Consider the following 22,844-nt stretch of genomic DNA (forward strand, 5'->3'; position numbering starts at 1 on the left):
CTGAGCAAAACGCAATTGAAAATACCTTAGAAGCATTAATACTCGCGATGTCAACAACTAACGAGTTTATAATTATGGAACTTAGATATTATTCTCTCATAGAACGTTTGCCAAACTCGGACTTAAAACATGTACTTAAAATATGGTTTAGGCTTATGAAAATTAATATTGTGATGGCTTTGACCCTATTTTAGGCTTACTTTAGGCCGGGTAGGCTGAACTGAAGAAAAAATTAGTCGCTGGTTTGGAATCCCATTGACTGATATTCGACTTTTGGCTTTCGAGTTGGTAGAGAAAAAAATTGAACACCCTTCGGTTTCATAAAAAAAGAAGAAGATTACTGGAAGAAACTGGCTGCCAGGTTTTTAAAGGAATCTTAACCATTCATTCCGTAAACCAGATGCTATCGCCGCAGGTTCTACTATACGGAGTCTGATCCGATGCTATTTGTAATGAAATTGTTGTTGTTAAATAATGTTTTGTGTTAATTTTTCATAAAATTGGTACGAAATACTTGGTTGAACTTCAATAAAAAACTACAGGACATCAGAGTTTGTTATTTTAAAAGTTATAACCAATGTGTCGTAATCACCCCACAAGGTGTCGATTTTACCCCATCATGTTGTCGATCTTACCAGCTCTGCAGTCGTGATGCAACAAAAATATACTTTTTTATTTTTATCAAAATGTTATCAAAATCAATCCAGGAACCGTATTTTCTCGTAAGATGGTACATAATGAATCAAAAAAGCTTATTCGATGTCTCCTCCTTTTTCTTTGGCACAAAAACCGCTGTCGGTCAAGGCCTGCCTGTACCCATTACTAGTGACCATACCATTACCATAGCAGGATAGTCAGTCTTACGTATGGGGGGCACGGTCTATTTGGGACTTGAACCCATGACGGGCATGCTGTTATGTCGTACGAGTTGACGACTGTACCACCAGACCGGCCCAGATCGATATCTACTAGTAAGTTTATATTGGCAAAAGTATTGCAATAGGGGAAACCTTTAAGGTGTCGAAACCGCCCCTAGTTCTCCTATTTGTCTCTTGTTTGGCACTTTCAACTGAACGAAGGATGTTTACATACATTAAGGGGACATTAATTCAAACGGGGATAAGTTTTTGTCAAACAGCTTTGTGTCAGATCAGAGTGGCGGAATGTGTTCTATTTTGCATGTATTTAAAATCAGAAATTAATCATTATCATTTATTACATTAAAAATTGAGGGAATAAAAAATGCCCAAGAGGTAAAACTATAAAACAGTTACACTTGAGAAAAGATTTGGAAAACTGGTGCAGCAATAGACAAAGTCCACATAATAAAATGCAATATCAACGAGTTTAATCCGTTCCTTAATTGTTATGCGGGAGACTTGTTGTTTCCAGGATCATAAATGTGCTGGTATAGTGATAGTAGTTGGTAGATCATGCATTGATGAAATATTAGTATCAAAACACTTTTCCATGATTATTCCTCCAGGTAATATTTTCATATTAAATAATTCATAGTACCGAAACTCTGATTTACTTGATCGACCATTAAAAATTAAAGAAATGCTCATGTTAACAATAGTGAGCTTGATATTACACATCGGAAATAAAAATGTATTTAAAAACACAAACAATATTGCTTGTTATTTGAGATTTTGTTATGAACAAAATTCGTAATAGGAGGTATTCGTTTCGAGGAGTTTCTCTGTTAAAAAAGAATAACAATACATCAAACAATAAAACGTTATAACAATTTTGTAATGCTTCTTGTGCTTCACGTTACCTTTTGTTTGAAAAACAAGACCATTGACAGAACAATTTGATAGCAATCTCTTGGGTTAACGAAACTTGTGAAGTCTCTAACGACCTTCTATAATACCGATAATTGAATATAATACCAATAAAATTGTATGTTTTACAGATATATTGATCTATCTACAGCACCTGGTCAGCATTTCATTTTTTACATCGAACGTACGGTTTCTGGTGAAATTAATCCTGGAACCATAGGGTTTTCATTACTTCAACGAAAGTGGGCGACACTTTCAATCAATCAAGACATTAGCGTCAAACCATATAATTTCGAACGATCATCTGAAGTTCTCTGCAGTATTGCTTTAGAGGTAGATTTTCTACAGAAAAAAACGTAAGTATTAACATGTTTGCTCTAGATTATTAATCTTACAAGTCCAGCTCTTAATTTGTTTTAATTTACAGTGTAACACATGAACCATACGATAGTGATCAAATGGCAAGAGACTTTTTGCTTCAGTTTGCAGGATTAGCTGTTACGGTTGGACAGCCATTGGTTTTCAGTTTTCAAGATAAAAAATTGCTATGCCTAGCAGTGAAAACCCTTGAGGTTATTGATGCCGCAGCCATGGCTGGTGGTGCATCATCCAGTGGATCTGGTAACGGTCCGGTAGAACCTAAACGAGTAAATTTTGGTCGATTGCTAGCAAACACTGTTGTGACGTTTGAAAAAGCTGAAAGCTCTGGATTAAATCTTGTTGGACGTTCTAAAGGTCGGGTGACGGCTGTGAGACAGTCTATCATTAATCCTGATTGGGATTTTGGAAGAATGGGCATTGGTGGATTGGATCGTGAATTTAATGCGATATTTCGACGTGCTTTTGCTTCACGTGTTTTCCCACCAGAGGTGGTTGAACAACTGGGTTGTAAACACGTAAAGGGCATTCTTCTATATGGACCTCCTGGTACTGGCAAAACACTTATGGCACGACAAATTGGAACAATGTTAAATGCTCGAGAACCAAAGATAGTAAATGGCCCGCAGATTTTAGATAAATATGTCGGTGAATCTGAAGCTAATGTGCGTCGACTATTCGCTGATGCCGAAGAAGAAGAAAAAAGAGTAAGTAGCTATTTAAAAAGAAAAATGCAACGAACTTATTCCGTTAAACATTATTCTAATCACGACCACGCTTGTAATTGTATTTATTTAGAAAGAATGGATTATTTTTAAAATCTTATTAATTTTAAACTATTTTTTCAGCTTGGACCAGCAAGTGGTTTACACATTATAATTTTCGATGAAATAGATGCAATTTGTAAAGCTCGTGGTACTGTCGGCGGAAATTCTGGTGTGCATGATACGGTTGTCAACCAACTGTTGGCAAAAATAGATGGTGTTGAGCAATTAAACAACATTCTGGTAATTGGAATGACAAATCGAAGAGATATGATAGACGAAGCATTGTTAAGACCTGGTCGTCTAGAAGTTCAAATGGAAATCAGTCTTCCTAATGAAGAAGGTCGTGTGCAAATTTTGAATATACATACTAGACGCATGAAGGAGTTTAAAAAGTTAGCTCCTGACGTAGACTTGAGCGAGCTTGGTCAAAAGACTAAAAATTTTAGCGGTGCTGAACTGGAAGGATTGGTACGTGCAGCGCAATCCACCGCAATGAATAGACTAATAAAAGCAGCTTCGAAGGTCGAAGTGGATCCTGCGGCCATGGAAAAGTTGATGGTCACTAGAGAAGATTTTTTACATGCTTTTGAAAACGATATTAAACCTGTAAGTATTTATAATGTACTTCTTATGGTTCATAAATTCCTGACATTTATAATTATTAATTATTCTTAATCATTAATTTTATCGCATCAGTTTTGGACCGTTATTAACTAAATTGATAAGGCTATGATGCCAATTCAAAATAATTTATAGAATTTATTTTTGCATACTTTGGTTTGTGTTTTCAAAACATTCATTAATTAAAAAATGAATGCTTTTGATATTTAAAAAATATTTTACAATTAATCTCTTAAAACTCATAAACCATAAAAATAAATAATAACATTATTTTTAAAACGTTCCAAATGTGTGTTGAATGATTTTATAGTTATGGTAGGATCCTTAATTAATTTAATTTTTTACAATACAGGGTTTTCCACGATTTATTGGTCAGTTCCCATCATTTTTGGGCTCGTCTCGTGATTTATTTATCGTGTCCCATAGATTTTTGGGTCGTTCCCATCGTTTATTGGTATCGTCCGATTGGGCATCAATTCAATTGAACCAAAAATTCTGGGAAACGCCAAAAAAATTGTGGGCTCACACACAAAAAAAAGAAGCAACTTAGAAATTATGGGAACCAACCAATAAATCGTGGAAACCCATTAAGTCATGAAAAAACTGTCTTAAAATTTATCACAAATATATGCAAAGATGTGAAATAGTATTTCTCACAATTCATGCATATGCTGTTTTTATCTGTCTTCTCCGGATTTTCTGCTAATTGCGAAAAACGATTGTCCATATAGTTATGCTTGGCGGTTTATTATTAATATTTTTGTTATCATCATTATTATTACTGCAACTTTTTTATTGTTTTTTTATTAATGTTATTATTATTATTAGTTTAGTTGTAATTATTATTATTATTATTGTAATTTTTTCTATTAATATATTCATTAGCCGGCATTGCGAAGCAATGAACAAATTTTAAATATCATTTAATGATCATTTTGGTATAGCCCAGCGATTTTCAACCGATGGAGAAACCCCCCTCCTCCCTCTTTCCAAGGGGGAATTTTGACTTTGGTGGAGGGGGAGGGGGATTTTTCATCAAAATTTCGCCTAATACCATGGGTTGCCACGCTCTTCTTCCACTCATGAACTTGTGAGTGGGGAAAGAAATCCTAGATGCATGCTACATGGGAGAAAAGCTGTAAAAAGGTTGAAGATCAATGGTTTAGCCCAGCGGTCGGCAATAGTGATGGGCAAAACGGCTCCGAAGCCGGAACCGGCTCCCACCGGCTCCCACCGGCTCCAGACAATTTCGGAGCCGGTTCCGGAGCCGGCACCGCACCCACTGATCCGGGGCCGGATCCGCTCCAAGGGCTCCGGAGTCGGTTTTAACAAAAGGGACCAAATAAACTTTTTCAATGAAATTTCAATCGAGTAAATCCGTAAGTAGTGGAGAAGGTCATGTTTAATGAAATTTAATTTTTATTTAATTTTTTCGTTGATCGCGCACGCTTCTACGTTGGTTGGTTCCCTTTATTGGCCATCATGGTTAGAGTTCGGTTGATAGAGGTGTTAAGGTGAGGTGACTGATAGAGGTTTTCTATTGTCTCATGGGATACTACTATTCGAAGTGCAAATAACATGTTGTTTAAGCGGGTGAAGATAACCCCTTGATTAACCCATAAATTTTTCAATTTTCAACCGTCAACCGTTGTGTAATTTTAACATTGTTTCATCACGACAATAAGATTTTCGGAATGAAGGAAATCGCATACGAAATTGTATATTGATGATATACACCAAAGCATGGTTACAATAAATTTATTTAAAGTTTTGCATGCGACTTTGCGATGGGGAGTGCATTAGACTTTCGTCAACGCAATACATGCAATACAATGTTTTAAATGTAGTAAAATAGCCCCATACATTTTCACGCGATAAATTTTTTATTTTGTTTTATTTGTTCTTCTTAATTTCACACAAATCAGTTGATTTCTCTTCAAACTATTCGAGGGATATTTTCGATCGTATTTGAAAGCAAAAGAGAGCATTTAAAAACCCCTATTGTTTTAACGAGAACGACGATTCCACGCTGTTGCTGTTTACGAGTTCAACGATTGTCAAAGTGTTGTCATAAGAAATCAATTATCAATCTATCTGACATGGCATGACTTGTCCATAAAGCATTTTAATAATTACTGACCCCACGTTTGCTTCGATATTTTTTTAGCCGTAACGATTTTTTTTATCATCCCCGGAATATCCGCACATTTTTTTGCGGCGTGGAAGGATGGGGTCTTCAAGAAGCGATATTGATCCTTTCTTTGTTATTTTTTGACTAACCACATTTTTGGCCATCTATTGCTGATTCTCAAATGATTAAAGATTACAATTTGTTTTATAAGCAGATATCATCCATTTTGAATCATGCTTGGATGATATAATTAAAGAAATTACAATAATACCTAAAAGGTTTCTAAAAGTTTAAAATGTAATAATTTAAGCGCAATGATAAAAAAAACCGCATTATCCGGGTCCGCGGCACTTGATCATTTACTTAATTTGGCCCTTTGCCTCAAAAGTTTGCCGACCGCTGGTTTAGCCGAATTTATATGTTGTTTATTATGTTGTTAACACTTAGAGTGTCAGACCATTTTTGTTTATGTTTCCCCGGGTGCCAAGCACTTTTTGTTTACATTTTTAATGGCTATCAACTATCCCCTGGGAAGTGTGTCCCGGTTTGGAAAAGTAGCGCTCCTACCAACAGCAGGGTTCAAGTAGGGTTGAACCGTTTTTTACGACTCACTGCAGATACCCATTAATGGACCAGGTTAGAAGAGCTGTATGATAAAACCAGTACACATCCAATCGATGTCATTGGATATATCTGTTATTATATATATATATATATATATATATATATATATATATATATATATATATATATATATATATATATATATATATATATATATGTATATATATATTTATATATATATATATATATATATATATATATATATATATATATATTTATATATACTATATATATATATATATATATATATATATATATATATATATATATATATATATATATATATATATATATATATATATATATATATATATATATATATATCTCTGTTATTAAGTAAAATGCTTAACATTATTGTCTTCCCTTCTAAGTGCATTTTTTGTATAATGATCAGCACTTTTTTCCTTTTACTTTGTTTTGGAATTCATTCTTTTTTTTTTTCCTCTTCTATAGTTACAGTGTAAATTAGATAAGTTATTTTAATTTTAGTTTAGTTTAATTTGACGTAATCAAAGGGTCTTAAGCCTAATACTCTTTAAAAATCAAAATCAAACTGCTTCCTGGCAAAAACCTCCACAGCGGAGAAAAGCGAGCGTAACGTTAAATCTCGCAAATTATATATATAACGTTAAATCTCGCAAAGAAAATGTATTCATGAACTTAAAAGAAAAATATCAATAAACATGTATAGTAGGTGACCGCTAACTGAGAGGTAAACAAGCTCCAGTTAACGAACAATGTTCGCTAACTGAAGTGACGTTTCTATGGATTGATTGTTTTGATTGGCGTTGACTGGAATAAACATACCAAACTTTTTTTTTTTCATTTATGTTGATATAATGTATAGCAATTCGTGTAATAACATAAATTAATAGCAAACGTAGGCAAAAGACCCTAAATTTGTTTGAAAAATGCACATTTGCGACACATTTCTCTTCATGAGATTCCGGATGTTTCATGTTTTGACGTTTAAGTGTTCGTTAACTGAGAATCACTCCAGTTAGCGAACCTCCAGTTAAGAAGCACTCCAGTTAAAACACATCCAGTTAGCGGTCATCTACTGTATTCATTCATTCATTCAGGGAATTTTTACAAAATCTCCCTGTGCAAAACGAGGTAAAAGGTGACGTTCACATGTTATACTCATGTTACGCTCATACAGTTAGTCTAAAAAGTATTCGTCTAGCTGAATATTTTGCAGAAAAAGGCGAATTATGGCCGCAATAGGCATGGGGTGGTAAAAGTAACCATGGGGTTTGATAAAGGGACTATCAATACACAAGTACTGCTAAAAATATGCATTAAAATAGTTCAATAACAACTAAATTATTAAAAAAACTAAAAAAAGTCATTTGATTGGTGCTCAAAAAGTATTCGTTAAAGGGTTAAAAGGAATAAACCAGTTTAAACATTATATATTGACAAAAATATTTGCGATAGGTTTCTTGTACGGTTTGTATAACTGTCGTGGGACCGTGAATACAATTAGTTCCCTTTGTGTTAATTTTTTCTCGGAGTATACTAACTATGTGTTTTTCTGAATACTCTGGCCTGCATATTGTAAATCTGTGATACGTTGGGAAAACTTCTTCATGTGATTCGTTTTCATCACCCATTTTTAAAATAATTTGCGTTTTAAACGTATTTGTTGGCCTTTCTGATGTTCTTATATAATGGTCGTCACTTGTATCTGCCGAATGAATTGTATCGCTAGCGTTGATTTCGTTTTTGCTCACGTCGATTTCATTGGGTTTAATTCGAGATAGAGCATCTGCCACGATATTCTCTTTTCCAGGCTTGTAAACTATTTCAAAATCGCACTTGTCATAGAATATATAAGATCTGTTATTAAAGTAAATTTTCTTCCGTATAGATACGGTCGAAAATATTTCACGACCCAAACTATAGCTAACAGTTCTTTTTCTGTTGTGCAGTAATTCTCTTCCGTTTTATTTAAAGTCCTGGATGCATAGGCAATAGGTCGAACTTTTCCAATAGTTCCTTGGGACAATACAGCGCCAACGGCAAAATCGCTAGCATCTGTTGTCAGAATAAAAGTTTTCTGGAAATCAGGGTAAACCATAATCGGATCCATGGCCAACAGAGACTTGCATTTTTCAAAACATTTTACTTTATCGGGTGTGAAAATGAATTCGTTATCTTTACGAAGTAATACAGTCAATGATTTAATGAGCTTGGCAAAGTCTTGAACAAACCTCCTGTAATAACCAAGCGTCCCAAGGAATTGTTTCAATTCTTTAGGATTTTTGGGTATCGGCCAATTTTTTTATGACCTCGATTTTGTCCGTATTAGGTTTAACACCTTCATTCGTGACCGTGTGACCCAGAAATTGAACTTCCTTTCTGAAGAAATGGCATTTTTCAATTTGTATTTTTAATCTTGCATCTTTTAATTTTTGTAAGATGTTTCGAATGTCTTTTACATGTTCTTGAAAAGAGCTTGAAAATATAATTATATTGTCCATGTAGACGAGGCAACACGACCCTATGTGTTCTCTTAGAACTGTATCCATGACTCTTTGAAAAGTAGAGGGTGCATTTTTGAGGCCAAAAGGCATCCTTGTAAACTCGTATTTTCCTGAACTAACAGCAAATGCTGTTTTTTCTATGTCATCCTCTTCTAACTGTACTTGGTGAAAGCCTGCTACAAGATCGATTGTAGAAAAATAGGAAGCTCTACCTAATCTGTCCAAGATTTCAGTAATGTCCGGTATGGGGTATTTATCTGAAATGGATTTTTCGTTCAGTTTCCGGTAATCAATTACTATACGATACTTTTTCAATCCTGTTGAATCTTCTTTCTTTGGTACGATCCAAACCGGAGAAGTGTATGGAGATATGGATTCTCGAATTATACCATCTCGAAGCATTCTTTTTACTTGGTCTTGTACCTCGGTTTCAAATACCCTAGGATATTTATAGGACTTTGTGTGAATTGGTACGTTATCGACTGTTCTAATTTTATGTTTGATTTTATGTGTAAATGATAACTTATCCTCATCAAAATACAAAACTTCTGGTATTTCTTTTAATAAATTTCTAATTACCTTTAGTTCGAATTGGGTGAGATAATCGTCGTTAAGTTCGAAGCTCTTGGAATGTTCTATTTTAGGTCCTTCATCTTCGAGAAATTTGGTATCGACGATTTCAATTTCGTTTAAGTTTATCTCAATATTCTTGCCAATAGTATTTTCTAGGGCTATAATTGCTCTCTTTCCCCTGCTGGTATAGATGCCGGGTAAAATAGAAAATTCACCACATGACTTTTCTTCTTCTATATCTTCTTCTCTTCGAAATCCCCATCTGAACACTCATGCGAAAAAACTCATACTTACACACACACACATATATATATATATATATATATTATATTTATATCAATTATATTATATATTCAATTATATTATATATATATATTATATATTTATATATTATATATATATATATATATATATATATATATATATATATATATATATATATATATATATATATATATATATATATATATATATATATATATATATATTTCAACATTTCAAGACATTTCATATATTTCATATATCATAGGGATGGCAAGACATTTCGTAAGAAAAGTACGTAAGAAAAATGAGTGTCGCCACCGCTACGAACAGATTCAATAATACCAGCCATTGAGCAGTCGTTAACTGTCTTGACGATCGTTTATTTTAACAGGAATAAACAAAACAAGAACTCGTTTAAACTAAGATGATCTTGAAACGACTGTAAAAATGTGTTCATTTATTCGCGATACCGGCTCTAAGTTATTTACCCTTTATATCGAACACTCATATGCGAAAAAACTCATACTTACATACATTGCTAGCCTATATACCGTAGTAAGCAGAGCGATGGCGGTAAAAATAAAATAAAATAAAATAAAGGAGGTAAGAACGGCCCGAACACAGCTCGGACAAAACTATAAAGGCGCGCTCACCTAGCTCCAGCACTGCTCGGGCAAAACTGTGTAGGGTTCAATTTCGCTAGTTTTTTTTTAAATAATTGTAAACGTTGCATTTAATGCGTGTTCAATATAAAATAATTAAATTTCTTCATTATTTAATATTTCATTATTTTAGGCTTTTGGCACAGCAGCAGAAGCCCTAGAAAACTATTTAACAAGGGGCATTATCAATTGGGGTCTACCAGTGGCTCATATTCTTGAAGATGGTGCTCTTTACACAGAACAAGCTCGAGGAACAGAAGGTTCTGGATTAGTTTCAGTACTTTTAGAAGGCCCCCCAAATGCTGGAAAAACTGCGCTGGCTGCTAAACTAGCGAAACTCTCTGATTTTCCGTTCGTAAAAGTATGCAGTCCTGATGAGATGGTTGGTTTTAGCGAGGGTGCTAAATGTCTTCAAATACGTAAGGTAAGTAACGAATTCTAAATACAGGGTTTACTGTGATTTATTGGTTGGTCCCATAAATTGTTGGAGCTCATTTCATGATTTTTTATCGTTTTCCAAACAGTTTTGGTACGTTCCCAGGATTTATTGGTATCGTTCGATTAGACATCAATACAATTTAATCACTATATTCTGGGAAACGCCTAAAAAATCATGGAAATACACCAACAAATATGGGAAGCAGCCAATAATTTTCGGCGATAACCAAACAAGCTTAGAAATTCTGTATACTTATACAAGCTGTCCCTGAGATACGCTTGAAATGGGGACCGAGAAAAAAGCACGTGTTTCGAATTTCCGAATCACGTCGAATCACACAGTTATCAGCCAAAATATAGCAAATTTTCTTGTAATTTTGCATGTAACGGGTGGTTTTAGCCACTTCATTAACATTCACTTTTACCTTTTTCAATGAATTTTAACATTTCACTGTAAGAGAAATTATTTTTCTATTAACATCAGTTGCTTAAAGAACTGACAAATATTTCTATATTTATATATCGCGTATCTCCGAATCTGCATATAACAGAGACTGCGTATCTCGGGAACTACCTGTATATATACGATCAAACACAAAATTAATCATCAATATTCAAACCTATTCTTAATATTAGTACTTCGACGACGCTTATCGCTCCACATTCAGCTGTATCCTAGTGGATAATATCGAGAGACTGTTAGATTATGGACCAATTGGTCCTCGATACTCTAATCTAACGCTTCAAGCATTATTGGTATTACTGAAAAAGTCTCCTCCAAAAGGGAAAAAACTTCTCATTTTGTGTACGACTAGCCGAAGGTAAGCATTTGAATTATGAAAACGTTAGTCATATGGAAAAATTTACTCATTCTATCTTTCATATAATATTTCTAGGCAAGTGTTAGAGGATATGGAAATGCTTTCGGCATTTACTGCAGTACTGCATGTACCGAATCTTTCTACTGCGGATCATTTGATTGCAGTACTCGAGCAGGAACCAGACGTGTTCGGTCGCAATGAACTGGCTGCTATTTACAAACGTTTAAAAGGACGTCGAATTTTTGTCGGAATCAAAAAACTATTAGATTTGATTGATTTAGCCCGTCAAATGGATCCGCAAACTCGTATGATGAAGTTTTTGTCAAAGCTTGAAGAGGAAGGAGCCATTGAAGATGCCACTGTGGCACACTAAGCAATATTTAAAAGAGCATTTTAATATACAATGGAACCCCTTATAACGAATTTTTCAATGTAGATACTCATAACTAGCAAATCCAGATGCTCTACAAATATCCGTCTTAACGAGTAAAATCTCGCATAACGAGCAATTTCATTTTTGTTCCCGATAAGAATTCGTGATCATTTCGAGAGTTACATTACTAAGAATTGTTAAATATCAAGCTATTACCAAAAGAGGCAGGTATAAGTGTGGAGGAAAAATGTAAGGGAGGTGACACATTAACACCCACTGCCAGTTTAAAACTCGCAAAGTCGTCCAAAAATCGAAAAAAGCCGGGACGGGCCGTGGGCGCGATCACTCTACGTCCAGATAACTCTTTTCAGATCAGATAATGGAGCTGAGAGTTTTGCGCTTATCGACAGGTCGAGTAAATGAATTAGTGTCTTCAGTTTAATTGCTCCATTTAATTCCTTCTTATTTTACAATAATGGAGGCTTTCTTCTGCTTCGGTTGTGGAAGTGGGCAGGACGTGGTTTTAATGTGTAGTGTACCTTCCTAAGAAGCGTGTGTTTCTGATTGTGAGGTATATTGATAGGTATGTTCTTGCATGCATTCTTGATCTACATGCATTCTTGATCTACATTGATCATTGGATTACTGTAGCCACTTGGAGGTGTCCCGTATGGTTGCGATGCACATAATCCTTATATACCGGCACTTTTCTTATCAATTATTTCATTTTTCATACAAATTGTATGAAAAAGAACCTTCTGCATGACTATTTTTTTTATATAACGAGTGAGTTATGGGAACGGATTTGTTATGAGGGGTTCTACTATAGTTGTCCATGTTGCATTACGATTTATGAAACACATTTTGATAGGGTGATAATAGCCGGTATCGCGAATGAAATGTTTATGCATTAACATTTGTTTTAAATTAATATGAGTCAGTAAAATTGCTCGAATTTGGCATCCTGAACACATTGAGTTCATTTGCTAATTTTACCGAAGGCCTAGGTCGTTGTTAAACAAACCATTGGCAAGAGCAAATCAAATTCGAGTAGTCTGTGAGCTTGCATGAGGTTCGCGACAACTTCATAGCGCCAGCGACCTCGCATTAGAGCAGCTTGTGAGGGTAAGCAGTTTTTCGCCCAAAGTTACAGATATTTTTTGCGGTGTGGGAGGATGGGATCTTCAAGAAGCGATATTGATCCCATTTTTTTGTTTTTTGACTGATCACATTTTTGGCCATCTATTGCCGATTCTCAAATGATTAAAGATTAGAATTAGTTTTTAAAGTAGGTACCATTAATTTGGATGAACCATACTTGGATGATATAATTACAGAAAAACAACAATAATAACCTAAAATGTTTCTAAAAGATTAAAATGTAATAATTTAAGCGCAATAATAAAAACCGCATTCACCTGGCCTGCGGCACTCGATCATTTACTAAAGTTGGCCCTTTGCCTCAAAAGTTTGCCGACCGCTGGTTTAAGGGGATGTAGAAAAACCCTTCAAATTCAACTGTGATGCGATTTTTTTTCTTGTTTCTTTCTTCTGTTTTTGCCGGCAAATAACGTTTCCTATCAATAGCCGGCATCGCGAATAAATGAACACTGTTAAAATAAACGATCGTCAAAACAGTTAACGACTGCTCGATATCTCATATAGGCAAACACGGGGAAAAAATTCGAGCAGTACAATTAAACGACTGTTAATTTGTATTGCATACGCTCTTGACAGTCGTTTGTTTAACGACGGCATAGGACCAGTCGTTAAAATTAACAAATGAACTCATTGCGTACGCGATGCCAAATTCTAGCAATTTTTAACGACTTTGGTTAATTTTTAACGACTGTTAATTTTAAACCATTTCTTTCGCGATGCCAGCTAATGTAATGTAACTGGTAATGAAGCCATTTGAAATTTCAAAAACATCGAATACTCACAAAATACGACGCTCAAAGTTTACTTGCTTTTTTCATCGATAACTAAAGCTTTTAATGTAAAATGAGCTAGACGCCATCTTGTATTGATATAAGAAAGTCTAATTTACAAGTAAACAAAATCTTGGCGCTTCAGCATAGTTGATCACACACAAATCCTCAATTTAAGGCGTATCGAGTATAAATCGAGCAGATATGAAAAAACAATTTCAAGCAAATGTCATTTCCCAATTGTCATTTTCGGGCATGAATAATCGTGAATTAGAGCAAATTTCCTTAAACTGGAGCCTTAAACTTCCCTTAAACTGCACCAGCTTAAGTGAATTTAGAAAAAGTCCTTTAAAATCAACTGTGATGCGGCTGTTTCGATACTTTCTTCTAGATTCGCTCGGAAATGATGTTTCCTATCGTTATAGTTGGTCATGTACCCATTTTATGCTTATATTATACCCATTTTTACATAATAACGTCACGCAAAATTATATTTTGTTTTTCATCAAAAAACCATAGCTATGAATGAAAAATGAGCTCGACGGTATTGTCCATCGATAGAGCAACGTCTAATTTACGAACACACCAAATCTTGGCGCTTTCAACATACTTAATCACACACAAATCCACAAAAAAATGAAAATACCAGTTTCAAGCGTAACGATTACTAATCGAGCGATATGCGAAAATAATAGCTGGCATCGCGAAAGAATTGGTTTAAAATTAACAGTCGTTAAAAATTAACCAAAGTTGTTAAAAATTGCTAGAATTTAGCATCGCGAACGCATTGAGTTCATTTGTTAATTTTAACGACTGGTCCTATGCCGCCGTTAAACAAACGACTGTCAAGAGCGTATGCGATACAAATTAACAGTCGTTTAATTATACTGCTCGAATTTTTTCCCCGTGTTTGCCTATATGCGATAGCAAACGAGCAGTCGTTAACTGTTTTGACGATCGTTTATTTTAACAGGAATGAACAACAAATGAACTCGGTTAAACCAAAATGAACTTTAAACGACTGTTAAAATGTGTTCATTTATACGCGATGCCGGCTAATTTCAATCAAATGTCACTTGGGTTCGGAACCGTCGTTTAATATTACTTCTCGATTTTTTTTGCTGTGTTTGCTTATATGCGAAATCGAGCAGTCGTTAACTCTTTTGACGATCGTTTATTTTAACAGGAATGAACAACAAATGAACTCGGTTAAACCAAAATGAACTTTACACGACCGTTGAAATGTGTTAATTTATTCGTGATGCCGACTAATAGCTGGTATCGCGAATAAATGAACACATTTTAACAGTCGTTTAAAGTTCATTTTGATTGAACCGAGTTAATTTGTTTTTTATTTCTGTTAAAATAAACGATCGTCAAGACAGTTAACGACTCCTCGATATCGCATACAGACAATTACAGGGAAAAAATTCAAGCAGTATAATTAATCGACTGTTAATTTGTATCGCATACGCTCTAGACGATCGTTTGTTTAACGACGGCATAGGACCTGTCGTTAAAATTGACAAAAAAGAACTCGATGCATTCGCGATGCCAAATTCGAGCAATTTTTAACGACTGTTCATTTTAAACCATTTCTTTTGCGATGCCGGCTAATGTTTGTTTTACAGGGTTTATCAAGTCGATTTGCGATGTGTGCTACTCAATTACGCCCATGAATATGCTGATGTGCAACTTCAATTGGCACGAAATAATGTTTTTCCTCCGCACGCATTTTCATCGCCGGAAAATATCTGTCAAACACATTTTTTCACTGAGGTAGGAGAAGTCTAGCAGTCTGTTACGAATCTTTTTTAGGCAATTCAAGCTGTCCATCGCTGGATGGATAACAAAAATATTTGCTTGCAATATTTTGACAGGCCGAGAGAAATATCGTCTTTTTCGTGTTTTAACATTGGTTTTCGATTGCTTCCAAGTTTTCAATGTTTTAACGGTTGTGTATTTTGCATTTCTTACAACGATAGTTGTATTCTGGTAAGATTCGTGGTGTGTGAACGCCAAAATATTGACGAATCTTTTTTGGACACTTGTTTTTGGTGGAATGGGAAAGATTCGTGAAGAAAGATATGCCGTGTCTGAACGTAGCTATTGGGGTTCCTAGCTATTGGGGTTCAAATTCTAAGGGCTTTTTATTTTTGTTGAAACAATCATTTTGCTTGCATAACATAAAGTATTACCTTTACTCCGCTGTAGCATTGAAGAAAAAGTGGGTTGAATAGTTTAGTTTTTAGAATAGCACATCATATGTGTAGCACACATTGCAAAGTGACTTGGTAAACCGTAATAAAATGGACTTAAATAAGATGGCTGTAGAAAAAAAAAACTAAGACCGATAATTGTTTTTCTTAAACTTCCCATGAAAGTTTATTATTCAAATTTGTTAAAAAAACGTACGCCTTTGAGAGCTGCCGTCCGACAGTTAACCGGAAGCATCGGCATGCCACGAAAATATGCGGGGAGGTATGTTTTTAAGTTCTACCTTCTTTTTTTTATCAATTCCTCACCAGTTTACCCGACAAAATTGTTTAAACAGTCTTACGTATCACAGTACAGAAATTATCGATACGACGCAGCTGGGAGATGTTGGACCGATTTGGTGCCTAGGGTAACACATCGATATTCACCCGCTCCTAAATGATCACTGCGAGTTATGGCGTCATTACCTGCCGCTGCGAAACCAGTCGACGCGATTTCCTGACATGTTTGTTCATATTTCACAGTTAATTTTTCACTGTTTGGGCCAGTTGCATCGATCTAGCTGCCAAGCGCAGACTGCGATTAAGCCACTTTTTGAACGGTCAACCTTTTTAGAATATGTTGGAGCTACTTGTCACCCAGGGTCGTCGACCATCCGAAGTCCAGCTTTCGTTAGATATTCCGATTGTTGTTTAAAAGTGACAAGATTTTTTAGATGCCGGAACGTGCTATCCGTTGTCCATAAATTGTCGCAAGATTTCCGTTTTCGACCTTACCATTTTTTATCGCAATGGGTTTTGAACGGAGTTACTTTGCTTTTTTGGCCACCACGTTTAGAATACCAGTGATATAGAACACCACTGTCAAATTGACTATCGGGTTAATGAACGTTTTGTCGATGTGAGCGATGGCAAACCCATAAAAATAAGGCAATTTTTTGTCTATTTTTTTAATGCAAAAGCTCCTTTTCATTTTGAAGTTTCCCTCAAAACATGTTAAGCAGTTTTACAAAAAATGTTCACCTTAAAATAATCCCAAATCTATGAAATCAAATTAAATAAAAAGTTTGTACCCAGTATTCTATTCAATGCTTAAAATGTTTTTGATTTTTAAAGCCTTCTATTTTTCAGTTCGCAGGCCACATTGCTTCGCTAGTAGTGTTGTTGAGGGCTATTTTGGCATTAGTTTAACGAAATTAAAAATCTTATTGTCTTAACAAATTGCAAACTGAAATGTAATATTTGTACAGTTCTCTAATACTGGCTTATACTTTTAGTTCTCTAATACTTTTAGTGTCATTTTAAAATAGTAAAAATATATATTTTGAAAAAAAATATTCATAATTATAAATTATTTATTTCAACCTTTTCAAAGCAATTGCGAGCCGCATGATTGACTCTCGTGGCTACATTTGGCCCCAACGACGTAGTTTTGAAGCCCCTATTGTAATAAATAAATAGTAATTATGAATACTTTGTAAAAAACATAATTTTTGTGTCGTTTTAGGCTGTTTCAATCTGATTTGGAAATTAAATAGAGATAAAATAAATTAATACTTCCAAATTATAAAATTTTTAAATGTATTTCTAAGTCATGTGATAAGGAGCTTAAAAATGCTTTAAAATTATTTAAAGCTAATCAGTTCTATTATAGAAATGTATGATAATCAATCTTTTTCTAAATATTACCCATACTTAAAAACAATGTGCAGGCAGAATCATAGACAAAACCAATCCATTGCTGTTAATAAAAAATAGAGGATGCTAGATAAGAATCTATTAAAAAAAAGTATGCTGCTAGTCTAAACTCAATTGAAAAACCCTGTATTCCGCCCGGTTGACGAGGCTCCCACACTGATACGCGCAGGTTGAGCTGGTGTCGTTTCTGTAGTCCGATCGTTGCTCCTTTGTTTTCACTATGTTTTGCACTGTGTTTGCATTAACACACTTATTTTTCACTAGCGTTATGGATGAGTATTGCTGCATTCCTCACCTTTTTCGAGAATCGAAGAACAACTGTTCCGATAGCCCATGGTTCTAAAATGTATTTTCACACCTCCAGAATGAATACTATATTGTTGGATAATTCTCTAATAACTTTTATCCAGTTTATGACAAGTGTTCATCTTTCCCTTGATGTCCGTCTTTACTTACCATCCTCTAGATAACTATTTTTGAAAACGCTTTATGATGTAATAATTTGGAATTCAAGTATCAATAACCGGCACTCGAAGTACAGTGAACCTATCAACATAACATCCCCCCTGATTGACCTCATTAAATAATTTAATCAACTTTATACTTAAAATCTCACATTACCTTATACCGGGTAGTCTCGGTTTACTTAAATCTATTATCTGTTGATTTTATTAAAAAGTTGTCTGTTACAAATGTGGCTTACACGATGGTTTTCAACAGTTGTCAAATGTCGCATTTGTATCACACACTTGTTTTAGTTTTTTTCGCATTTGTCGATGGAATTTGAAAATTATTCGTGATGTGTTGCAAATCATTTGAAAAAATTGAAGTTTTATTGTGAAGCAAACACAACACGTGACAGCTGTTGAAACACTTTTTCTAAGCAGTAAATAATATTATTCAGATTGGAAAGTGACTTCGAAAATCCTGTGCGGCTATACTAAAGAACAAAGATTATCCGATTATTCTGACGGTTGCCGGTTAATGGTTTACGGTCCACGAAATTTCAAATTAATATATAAAAAAATAAAGTTCGAAAATCTCTCTAGACAAACAAAACAATTGTTTATCAACTTCACTATCTTTGGAAATGTTCGTCACGATTGAACAGCTGTCAAATTAATGCGCCGTGGTTAAATTAAGGCGTGGTTAAGCCACCAGCCGGTTAATCCGTCTCCGGATAAGCTACTCTCTACTTTATTTTAAAAATAGCTATTTTATCAGAATACTTAATTCATTACATTAAAATGGTTTATGTTCATCTTTTTTAATTCATTGCAAATAATTGTCAAACTCAGTACTGCTTACAGCGGGTTGCAAATCACGTGAAAGAACAAAAATATGATTGTGACGCAAGTACAATTAGCGATAACTGCGGAAAAACATAAAAAAATTGGGAAATTCTGTACAGGAAACCCCCGAGGTACGACTTTACTTGGGACCGAAAATAAGCCCCAAAGCAAGCTGTACTTCGAAAAAATCATTGGTTCCGAGACATTGTTTCCGAGACATTGTTTATAACCGAGGTTGAAGAGTCCCAAACAATAATTTAATGTATTTTAATTTTTTTTCCATAAACCCATTAATTTCATTGCACAAATTGTTGAGACTAATATAAATATTCTAGATCGGTATAAATATTCATGATATGTAACACTTACAGGGTTTTCCGATAGAACTCAAGACCACGAGACATTTTGATGAATCCGTGGAAGTCAATCGCCAGACTGCGGAATGATACGTGAAAAAGTTGGCGATTAATTGACTTACAAACAAATAAAAAGCCATTATAGATTACTTTTCCAAGTACCAAACAGAGGGAGTTAAAAATAAAAATAAATAAAAATTTCGACCGTCAAGTTATACGTCCCTAGGGTGCGAGAAAGTGTGCCGTAGTCTTGCGATACAAATCCACAGATCCCGGTATTGTCAACGTTTCGCGTATCGTTCTGCAGTCTTGCGATTGACTCCAGCCAATTCATTAAAGTGTTTCGCGGTTTTGAATTTCACCGCAAAACCCTGTATCAGTGAGGATTTTTAAGTTCAAATCTATCAATTTCAGCTAAAAAACAGCTTTGAACTGTCCCATAGTAAAGTCGTCAATTGGTATGACTTGATAACACGCCCGTCATAGGTTCAATCCTCATATGGGCCGACCCCAGTAGCAAGACCTCACTATCCAACTGCGTGGTAATGCATAAGTCTCGAAATCTTGCATAGGCCGGCACGTTTCGCTGAATAGAAGAAGAACTGTCAACAACAAAATTGTAGTATCTCCGAATCGTCGTATCTCGAGGGTATCCTGTAATGGTATTCACATTGAAAACTAACCCGGAAAACATACCTGTATTGCATGAGTGACTCTTAACACTAATATAAGCAATTGTTCTATCTCGACAACTGTAGCTACACTTTGCCATCGGGCTTGGTAAACTGATAACAAATTAACTATAAACGCAATTCCAATTTCAATGCAACGGCAAGAAAATAATTATGTATAAGACAATGGAAAACAGTTGAAAAGGAACTGAAATTGTCTGATCGATGTTGAATGAAGAATTTGAAAAAATGCTGAATCTTCGAAATCTATACGGAAAAAAGAAATAACAATAATAATTATTTCGAAGCGAAGGCCAAGTGTTATAAGATAAAGCATTACTATGATATAATATAATAAAAACGATAAAATAATTATTGTATATCGTTAGCACAAAGAAGCGCTATAGTAGGCGGTTGTTAGTATAACTTCACATTCAATCACACTTTATTTAAGCACTTTAATCCCCACAAAGAAAGATAAAATGATGAAGAAAAAAAAGGAAAACTACAAAAAATCGAAGCGAATCGAATGATATCCCGAATCCTAATCGCTTCCTTTTCGGCCTCTCAAACATTCGACCACACTCGCGTTTGGTGTAGGGGAAAGCGGGGCAAAATAGGCATGTTCCGCAGTTTACTGAATACTCCTTTGAATATGCCACAAAACACAATTTTTCTTTCATTATTGTATGCCTCCATCCTTTATTTATGTATTAAAATTGCCACATATAATGAAAACAACTTAACATCATGAAAGCAATGTAAAATAAAAGTTGATGTTTTATGAGAAGCTATTTTGACACACGGGGTAAAATGGGCATAGCCCTGGGACAAAATGGGCATATGTAAACAAATTGTGAAACGTCAAAACACTGGGGCAATATGGGCCACAACAACTGCGCTTAGGTAATGGTCTATGCTTTTGCGCACGTTTCGTGAAATGTGTTTTCGTTCTATCTTTTGTTTTGCTGATCAGGAAAGCCCTTAAAATTCTTCCAAAAATATGTCATCGAAATTAAAACATTTTTTACACGTTTAAATATACAAAATCAAATCTTTTGAAGCTGTGCCTCTTATCATTATTGAGGCGACAAATACAACACCATAGCCTCACCAAGTGCAGTATGTCAAAAGCATTTTGCCATAAGCGTAACTGCCCATTTTGCCCCACGTGAAGCATTTTTGGATTTTTTTTTATATTTGTAAAAATACGCATTCAATCACCTTGCTTTCTTCAGAAAAATTGTGTAGAAATATCATATCTTTAAAAATATATCATATTAATCTTCAACACATCCCTGTGACACTGGTTTAAGCTTATTTTCGAAGTGGCAAAAATTGCATCAATATGCTACTAAACCTTATTTTGTATTTTTCTCGGATATTTGTTGTGTAAGGGTTATGAAACTTACATGGTGTTCATAGAACACTCTAATGAATACATTTTGAGAATTGGAATGTATCTTTGTAGTCAAATAATGCTTAAATAAAGGATGCCCATTTTGCCCCACTTTCCCCTACATCGTGTTCCGGCCACGATCGGGGCTGTTTTTTTCGCTCGCTGCACCTTTCGCCCGGTATGCCAGTTATCGTTGCAGGGCTCCCAAATGTTATTTTCGTTACATATAGCACATATGAATATAACATGTTCGTTAGTGTTCATCAGAGTGTAGCATTGATGTGTATGTGTGCTTATAATAAAACATGTAATAACTGTTGAACAATGTAAAAATACATAACTACAATTGTTTTCTCTGCTAGTGTACATGTTAGGGCGTCTTACTTGTTCCGACGCAGCGTATCGCAACGCATTGCGCGATGCCAGATGGTAATCTCACAAGCTCTCGACCACCCTGGATTTCGTTGAGCTTTTTTGGGGATAAAACACACAACTGTACTCAATCAACGTTGAGAACAGAATATAATATTATTTTACAGAATTTTATTATAAACTATTTCTATATCAATCTCGACAACTGTAGCTACACTTTGCCATCGGGCTTGGTAAACTGATAACAAATTAACTATAAACGCAATTCCAATTTCAATGCAACGGCAAGAAAATAATTATGTATAAGACAATGGAAAACAGTTGAAAAGGAACTGAAATTGTCTGATCGATGTTGAATGAAGAATTTGAAAAAATGCTGAATCTTAGGTATCCCGAGATATCCCGAATCCGAATCGCTTCCTTTTCGGCCTCTCAAACACTCGCCCACACACGCGTTTGGTGTAGGGGAAAGCGGGGCAAAATAGGTGAACCGTAAATTAGAACAACTCTATTAAAAAAAAAACAAAGAATTAGCACTAAAATTTACCGCACCCAAAACGAACCAAAAAACCACTTATACAGCTAGAACAATTACACACTTTATTTCCTAACGCAGTCTTAGTACCCTATCCAATCTAAACCGCACACGTTTGTCCTACAGCTAATCTAAGAATAAATGAAACATCTGTGCTTTTGGATCTCTCGCACCTCGCACCCCGCACTCACTCTCTCATCTTTTCGCCTCTTCGTCGTTGCTCTTATCCGCACGGCTACTCACTCTCCCTTATCTCTTCAATCCATTTGCTATGGTAGGCGGCCGAGATCTCCGCAGTCGATCTCGTTGCATCTACTGTGGTACAGTCGAGGTCGCTACATGTCCTTTCCCTTTTTTTTTATTTTTATTTTTTTTTGCACCAAATAACAAGTCGTTCGTTGCCCCTATCGGTTCACCTCTGCCTTATTGACGATATCGCTATCAAC

At 35.1% G+C, this 22,844-nt stretch overlaps 1 protein-coding gene across 3 annotated transcripts in view; it reads left to right on the forward strand.

Moving 5' to 3' along the window:
- The window catches only part of LOC121588102 (vesicle-fusing ATPase 1-like), a 31,784-nt gene extending 18,597 nt beyond the window's left edge, over nt 1–13,187 (forward strand). For all 3 annotated transcript variants that reach the window (XM_041905707.1, XM_041905708.1, XM_041905709.1), the window contains exons 4-9: nt 1,919–2,143; nt 2,215–2,872; nt 3,014–3,538; nt 10,430–10,720; nt 11,371–11,555; nt 11,631–13,187. In XM_041905707.1, the coding sequence (XP_041761641.1) occupies nt 1,919–2,143; nt 2,215–2,872; nt 3,014–3,538; nt 10,430–10,720; nt 11,371–11,555; nt 11,631–11,928 (2,182 nt within the window). In that variant the 3' untranslated portion in view covers nt 11,929–13,187. The remainder of the gene's footprint in view (nt 1–1,918; nt 2,144–2,214; nt 2,873–3,013; nt 3,539–10,429; nt 10,721–11,370; nt 11,556–11,630) is intronic.
- The last annotated feature ends 9,657 nt before the right edge of the window (nt 13,188–22,844 follow it).

The sequence above is a fragment of the Anopheles merus genome, chromosome 2R (genome assembly GCF_017562075.2).
Source record: "Anopheles merus strain MAF chromosome 2R, AmerM5.1, whole genome shotgun sequence".
NCBI classification, from domain to species: domain Eukaryota; kingdom Metazoa; phylum Arthropoda; class Insecta; order Diptera; family Culicidae; genus Anopheles; species Anopheles merus.